This window comes from Netta rufina (genome assembly GCF_964035555.1).
Source record: "Netta rufina genome assembly, chromosome: 1".
Taxonomy (NCBI): Eukaryota; Metazoa; Chordata; class Aves; order Anseriformes; family Anatidae; genus Netta; species Netta rufina.
Window position 1 is genome coordinate 181,276,020 of NC_140123.1, and position 8,239 is coordinate 181,284,258.

Sequence of the window (8,239 nt, forward strand, 5' to 3'; positions counted from 1 at the left end):
AGAACCGCTGTGTTCTTGCCAGCATGGTGGGGGCAACGTCTGCTCTTGCTCACTACCCGAATTAGGGGGCTGAAGGCAAGTGTTGGCAGACTTCTTCCACCTTGGTAGAACCACGCCTTGTTTTCTGGACTGGGACGTCCTCTGCTCCACCTTCATCTGATCTGTAATAATGTCCAGCTGTGAAAATAGGGAAATGCAAAATAAGGAAATGCACGAGGCAGGAACACATGTTTTCACCTCCAATTACCAGTATGTGAAAAGTTAGTGAAGGAAATTCCAGAAGCTACACATGGAACGTTGTGAGCTAACCTGCAAATGACTCTTGCTTAGCAGTGTTAGCCTTAGTCCTCTGCAGCCCTCTTCATCCTCGAGTGTCCCTACTCCCTAAGCACTCAAACTGGGCATTCTTTGGAACACTACTCCTAAAATGCAGCTTCCGCATTGTCGTGGTTCCGCTTGAGTGGGCAGCCGAGCTCCACCACAGCCGCTCTCTCACTCCCCCTCCTCAAAGAGGAATGGGGAGAAAATATGTGAAAAGGGCTCAAGGATTGAGATAAGGACGAGAAAATCACGCAATAATTATTGTAACGGGCAAAACAGACTCGGCATAAGGAGATAGTAAGATTTATTGCCTACAACTAACAAGCGAGAGAAGTGAGAAAACAAAGGAAAAAAAAACAAAAGCACCTTCCCCCCCCATCCACCCTTTTCCACCTCCTCCCCCCGAGCGGCGCAGGGGAACGGGGGAATGGGGGTTATGGTCAGTCTACAGCACTTCTTCTCTGCCGCTCCTTCTCGGTCACTCTCGTCCCCTGTGCTGTGGGGTCCCACCCACGGGATGCAGTCCTTGATGAACTGATCCGGCGTGGGCTTCCCACAGGCAGCAGCTCTTCCAGAACTGCTCCAGATATGGGTCCGTACCACGGGGTCCATCCCTCAGGAGAAAACTGCTCCAACCTGGCTCCCCTACGGGCAGCAGCTCCTGCCAGATCACCTGCTCCTGCGTGGGCTCCTCTCCACGGGCTACAGGTCCGGCCCAGAATCTGCTCCGGCAGGGGTCTTCCACAGGCGGCAGCCTCCGTCGGTGCAGGGCCACCTGCTCCACCGTGGTCTCCTCCACGGGCTGCAGCATGGAACCCTGCTCCACCGTGGTACTCCATGGGCTGCAGGGGGACATCCTGCTTCACCATGGTCCTCACCACAGGCCACAGGGGACTTCTGCTCCGGCACCTGGAGCACCTCTCCCCCTCCCTCTACACTGACCTTGGTGCAAGGCTGTTCTCTCACTCCCTTGATTCTCCCGGCTGCTGTGTGGCGCAGCGTTTTTTCCCTGTCTTAAATATGCTCTCACAGAGGCGCAAAACAACATCGCTTATTGGCTCGGATCTGGAAAACAATGGGGCCCTTCCCAAACATGGGGCAGCTTCTAGATCTTTCTCACAGAAACCACCCCTATGGCTCCCTGCTACCAAAACCTTGCCACGTAAACCCACTACACGCATTCACCTTGAAAACGTTGAAAAGAATCTGCCTTTGAAAAGGCAAATGTCTTCGTGCTGCCACCTGGCCCTACCGCAGCCTTCGGTGTGGCATGTCTTTGTCTGGTGCCTGTTCTCTCATTACCATTTGTACGGTCATTTTTATCTATTCTCCCTTTCTTTCCCTTCACTCTTTCCCTTATGGCTTTGCAGAAGAAGAAGGGCACTCTGTATTCTGCACCCCCGCCATGACCAGAGGTCTTCAGCCCTCCCCCATACAGTTGTGTACTCTTCTGATGCTTAGCAGTTGTTTTAGCATAAAGACGGTGTGTTTTGGACCCACAAAGGGATTCTAACTTGAGGCTCAGAAGCATAAGCTTGCTCACAGATATTCTTTCCGAGAGGTTGAGAATAACATTTATGAATGCTGACCTTAGCCATGCAGGCTTCAGTGGTGCTTCCGGTGGAGCTTAGCGTTGCTTTTGTCTAGACTCTGACGAGCTCTGAAAAAGTCAGATGCATGCAAGAATTATATTTGGTTACAGTTTGGCAAAGCTACTCTCCAGGTCTTTGACCAGCGTTTGACTTCTGAGAGTGGAAGGGATTAATGGCGTCTAAACACAAAAACATCATTTGATTTGAGGTTTTTGGAGAGCCTGCATCCATGGTGCAGAAGTATCGCCGATGCTGTGGATTTATGTGGCTTCTTCTGGAAGATGCATCACCTGCACAAAGAGTCAGGGATATCCTCCCCTGCCTAAGGAAAACTCCAATCTCAGACTTGCTGCCGAAATGGCAGCCAAAGCCATAGACTTCACAGAATCAGGTTCTGCTCTCTAGAAGGCTCATACTTCTTTAAGCATTCTTAGTTTGTTGCCACGACAATAGGACATGCAGTTCCTCTTTTCTGCCTTACATCGCTGTATTGGGTGTGCATGGCAAGGTTTGGGTTGCAAGGGGCTGCAGAGATGGCCTCTGTGAGAAGGATCTCCACGCTGCAGCCCCCCCATGGGTGGAGGAGCCCCCGGTGGAGCAGGTGGCTGTGGCCTGGAGGAGGCTGTGGCTCATGGAGAGCTCCCACGGGAGCAGGGCCCGGGCCGGAGCTGCAGCCCGTGGAGAGGAGCCCATGCAGGGGCAGGGGGGCTAGGGTGAGCTGCCACCCGTGGGGGACCCGTGCTGGAGCAGTTTGCTCCTGGGGGATGGACCCCGTGGTACGGAGCCATGTGGGAGCAGTGCTTGAAGAGCACTGGACAGCCCCCGCAGGCTCAGTTCAGGAAGGACGGCATCCCGTGAGAGGGACCCCACGTGGAGCAGGCGCAGAGAGGGACTGTGCAATTGTAGGCATATTTACTGACATCATGTTGACCAGACATGCAAGAGGGTTCTTAGGAGGAGAACGAACAACGAAAAAGCAGCATCTTGCTCTCACTCCAAAAAGCAGTCTGGACATACCTTTGCAGGTCATTTTCTCGAAGTCTTCTGAGCTTTCGTTCCTCCCGATAGTAGTGCTTGTACCTTTCCAGTTTTGCCTCAACGGACTCATTTGGAGAAGTATGCTCTTGCGGTGTCTTTCTCCCTCCATCCTCCTCTTCAGACTCAGCATCTCTGCTTCTGTGCATTGGCTTCTTGCTCGGAGAAGCACAAGTAGGAGATCTTGACAGCTCTTGCATGTCTGGGGAGGCTGCCCGTGTCTGAAGCAGATAATGAAATTTCCATCACCACAAAGAAGAAGAGAACCATCCCCCCATCAGTTGCACATAGCCAGTTTCAAGGGCCCAGCCTCACTAAGGGCAGGGCACTTGCCTCCTCACTACCACCAGCAGTCAAGGCAGAACAAGGAACTACCACAGGTCAATGATCCTATTTCTCAGGAGGAGAAAGTAAGCCTTTTCCAAAGGCTCCATACATAATTCTGTTCAGTTCAGTGACTTCTGCGCCAGTGGAGAACAACGCCTCACAGAAGGAAAGAGGGGCAAGACCCCAAATACAAATATGTCTTCTGGTATGAGCACTTGTTCCTTGTCAGGCCCTTTCTTATCTCTGTCTCATGCTGTTGCTTTTGCTCGTGACCCACCTTGGACGTCTCCAGAAGATCTTTGATGTATGCCACCTCCTCTTGCAGCTGGCCATTGGTCTTCTCCAGTTTTTCCTGAGAGTCACGCAGAGCAGACAGCTCTTCTTGCAGGTCGCAATTTTGTGCTTCTAGCTGCCTGCGTTTTTCAGACATCATCTCCAGCTGCTGCGAAAGTTCTTTGAGCTGTGGAGAGCAAAGCACAAAGGGGTAGGGCGTCAAGATGGTGTTTGTCACCTTCTGACTTGGTACTGAAAGCAAAGTAAAGGCAGGCTCGTCTTTTAACAGAACAGCTTTTAGGTCACTGCTGACAGGATTCCCCAAGTTTCCATCCTTCCTCGGTTCTTCTGCAGGGAGACTGGCCTGAAAGGTGCTAGGGACGCTCTTGCCCGAAATGCTCCTCTGCTCATGGGACATCAAACACGCCTCTACCCAGACACCAGAAAGAACGCCTATTGTGTGTGTTGGGGGGGAAGCGCTGCAGTGCAGAACGGAGTAGGCACGAGCAACCAATGCTCTTCCTGCCGTTACTCTGAAAGCTTTGCAAACAGTGCCTCAGGAGGCCATTTTGGCAGAGCTGCTGGAGGAAGGCCTTTTCTCTCTAGGTCAAAGTTGATGTGTGGGTGCAAGGATACGGAGGATATAGCAGATGTTCCATTAAGTCCCAAAGGTCAACTGCAGCGCTGTCTTTCCCTCCTCCTCCAGAAATAGACCCTTTTTTATACCTACTAAAAATACATTTAGGAGGTTCCTGCCTTTTATAAATAGATAGAAACAAACAAACAAACAAACAAACAAGAACAGCAACAACAATAGCAGAAACCCTCAGGAAACAAACAAAAAAAAAAAAAAATCTTCATTCTACAGTGCCTACACACAATGCTATTTCCTTTCAAATAACAGAACTCTTCGAATGGCAGTGAAGCCACGAGAATGCTACGAGCCTTTGGACTAAGAATGGGCCACCACAAGGGCACTTGAGGCCTTCTACAGAACCTTCTAAAGCACACGTGTGCCTTAGCAGCACCTCTCAGTAACGAGGGGAAAGGTAGCTAAAGGGTTCCATGCAACTGAACAAGACACCCACGGCAGCTCAAAAGCACTTCTTGGTCCTCGACATCAGGGTGCCCCTGGCTAGGGAAAGACGGGCTGAGACAGCGGCTGGTGAGCGGCAAGTTACAAAAGCGTCACTGGCTCAGCTCCTAAGACAGGGCTCCAGAAGTGATCTTGGGCAGAGCCAACTTCAGACAGGTGGAGTTGCTCCTGCCAGACCTGAAAAGTGCTGTGGGCCTGTGCCATGGCCTGTGAAGCCACTGAGCCCGCCAGCCTTGCTGTGACTCTCAGCTCGTCCTTCCTCCACAGAGCAGCCTGCCCTCAGAGTGCCCTCACAGATACTGCTCTGCACGTTCATTTTGACTCATAACGACAACTGCATCTGCGTTCACCTGCTATGGATGACAACAGAAGGAGCACCAAGGAGAGAACAGACAACTCACAATACAAGAAGCAGCATGGAAAAGAACAACACAGGCATGAACGTTAACAGACAAAAGAAAAAATCACAAAATCCTGCAGAATCTAGAGCTCATGTTTACCTATCACATAGCCAGTTTCAAGGGCTCAGCCTCACTAAGGTGAGGCCACTCTGCCTCCTCACTACCACCAGTTGTCAAGGCAGAACCCAGAAACTGCCCCAGGTCAACCATTCATTTTAATCTGGTCGACACCAGTTCTCAGCACTCCGTTTTTACCTCAGAGCTAGTACTAAGACATTTTGCCTCTGTAAGACAGTGCTCTGCTTGTAAGCCTTTTCCAAAGGCTCCATACACAATTTGCGGGGACTTCTGCGCCAGTGGAGAACAACGCCTCACAGAAAGAAAGAGGGGCAAGACCCCAAATACAAATATGTCCTGCGACTTCTGGTATGAGCACTTGTTCCTTGTCAGGCTCTTTCTTATCTCTGTCTCATGCTGTTGCTTTTGCTCGTGACCCACCTTGGAAGTCTTCAGAAGATCTTTGATGTATGCCACCTCCTCTTGCAGCTGGCCATTGGTCTTCTCCAGTTTTTCCTGAGAGTCACACAGAGCAGACAGCTCTTCTTGCAGGTCGCAATTTTGTGCTTCTAGCTGCCTGCGTTTTTCAGACTCCATCTCCAGCTGCTGCGAAAGTTCTTTGAGCTGTGGAGAGCAAAGCACAAAGGGGTAAGGCGTCAAGATGGTGTTTGTCACCTTCTGACTTGGTACTGAAAGCAAAGTAAAGGCAGGCTCGTCTTTTAACAGAACAGCTTTTAGGTCACTGCTGACAGGATTCCCCAAGTTTCCATCCTTCCTCGGTTCTTCTGCAGGGAGACTGGCCTGAAAGGTGCTAGGGACGCTCTTGCCCGAAATGCTCCTCTGCTCATGGGACATCAAACACGCCTCTACCCAGACACCAGAAAGAACGCCTATTGTGTGTGTTGGGGGGGAAGCGCTGCAGTGCAGAACGGAGTAGGCACGAGCAACCAATGCTCTTCCTGCCGTTACTCTGAAAGCTTTGCAAACAGTGCCTCAGGAGGCCATTTTGGCAGAGCTGCTGGAGGAAGGCCTTTTCTCTCTAGGTCAAAGCTGATGTGTGGTTGCAAGGATACGGAGGGTATAGCAGATGTTCCATTAAGTCCCAAAGGTCAGCTGCGGTGCTGTCTTGCCCTCCTCCTCCAGAAATAGACCCTTTTTTATACCTACTAAAAATACATTTAGGAGGTTCCTGCCTTTTATAAATAGATAGAAAGCGAAACCAAAACCCTCACAAAAGAAACAAAGGAGAAACAAACAAACAAACAAAAGACAAAACGGGAACTTAATCTTCATTTTACACTTCCTAGACATGATGCCATTCACTATCATTTAACAGAATTCTTCAATGATCCACCACAAGGGCACTTGACTCGTTCTACACTACCTGCTATGTTTAACAACAGAAGGAGCACCGAGGAGAGAACAGACAACTCACAATACGAGAAGCAGTATAGAAAAGAACAACACAGGTACAAACATTAACAGACAAAAAAAAAAGAAATCACAAAATTCTGCAGAATCCAGAGCTCACCTTTGCTGTTAATTTATCAACTTCATGGGCCCCCTCAGAGCAGCTGCTCGTCATGTCTTCTGCAGTATTAAACTGGGTCTCTCTTTCTCTGGCCTCATATTTGCTTAGTTTCTGCAGAGCTGCGTCCAGATGCCTCCTTAACCTGCGCAGCAAGTTAGTCAAGAAAACAATGAGGTAAAGGAACTACCAGCCTGTTTCACATTCTCAGACATAAACAGCATAGAGGTGGCTTGCTTCTTCTTTAACACGCTTGACAGACCAGGAGTTACTGAGAAAAACCAGCATTCCAGTGCCACAGATCAACTTGGAGGGTCCACCTTGCACCTCAACGGAGGAACAAATGGAGAAGGGACTTCCTTCCCTCCCAGGAGACTTGCAGGGCAACCTGCATTTGAAGTTCTTTTGGCAGCTCTGTAAAAGCATAGGCACGCTTACAGAAGAGCCTTGTAAGGCCTAGCGTGAGGCTTGAATTTGCTCACAGACAGTTACCCTCACCTACTTTTACAATCAGCCTCCATGAAGCTTGATTTCTACTCTATGGGATCTCTCTTTAAAGTGCTAACAAGCCATACCTGTCACATTCTCTCTGCAGTTCACTGTTCCTTTTCATTTCCTGCTCGAGACGCACTTCGACTGGGCTTTTCAACTCGACCTGCTTCTTCTCTTTCCTTCTCTCACACTGACACTTTCAAAACAGAAGAGATACATTGCATAATCAGGCTGGAGATCTGTTACTAGTGAGGTTCCACAGGGCTCCATTTTATGAAGAGTCCTCTTCAATGTTTTCATAAATGATTTGGATGAAGGACTTGAAGGCTTTCTGAGCAAGTTTGCGGATGATACCAAATTGGGTGGAACTGTTAAGTGTGGTGAGGCCTTGCGGAGAGATCTGGAGAAATTAGAGAGCTGGGCAATCATCAACAATGTGAAGTTGAACAAGAGCAAGCACTGGATTCTGCACTTGGGAAGGGGCAACCCTGGCTACACGTACAGACCGGGGAAGAGATGCCGGGAGGCAGTCCCGCAGAAAGGGCTGTTGGGGTTTTCATCAACAGCAAGCTGAGCGTGAGCCAGCAGGGTGCCTTGGCGGCCAGGAAGGCCAACCGTATCCTGGGGCACATCAAGAACGGCCTGGCTAGCCAGTCAAGGGAAGTGAATGTCCTGCTCTTCTCTGCGCTGATGCGGCTTCACGTAGAGCACTGGGTGCAGTTCTGCGCGCCACAGTTCAAGAAAGATATAAAGCTGCGAGTGAGCGTCTAATGGAGGGCAACAAAAATGGTAAATGGTCTCCATGATCCTTGTGGGTCCCTTCCAACTCGGATATTCTGTCATTCTCTGATGCCGTCTGCTCACAAGGAGGTGGCTCCTAACGCACTGCCTTGCACCTCCAGCTTATGAAAAGCTCCTCCAAAGGCCCGTTGTGTTGGTCACCAGCAGAAAGGGGGGAAGAAGGGAAGAGAAAGCACAACCGCTCTCAGATTTATCCCTATAGTGCAGCCTTTCCATACCTCAGCTTGAAATACGTTCAGTTGCGCTCGCAAGCACTGTATGCCTTTCTCCATGTCACTGCGCTGGCTCTCAGTATATTCGCGTGTGGCTTCTTGTA

At 50.1% G+C, this 8,239-nt stretch overlaps 1 protein-coding gene across 1 annotated transcript; it reads right to left on the bottom strand.

Annotated features, from left to right (window-relative positions):
• Positions 1-1,229: 1,229 nt before the first annotated feature.
• LOC311222065 (uncharacterized protein) lies at positions 1,230-5,957 on the bottom strand (the record flags this gene model as incomplete). Its single annotated transcript, XM_084306159.1, has 5 exons — positions 1,230-1,386; positions 1,911-1,981; positions 2,931-3,169; positions 3,553-3,735; positions 5,544-5,957. 4 exons carry the CDS (start codon positions 5,955-5,957, stop codon positions 1,927-1,929), a joined length of 891 nt encoding a protein of 296 aa, XP_084162285.1. The 3' UTR covers positions 1,230-1,386; positions 1,911-1,926.
• Positions 5,958-8,239: the final 2,282 nt, after the last annotated feature.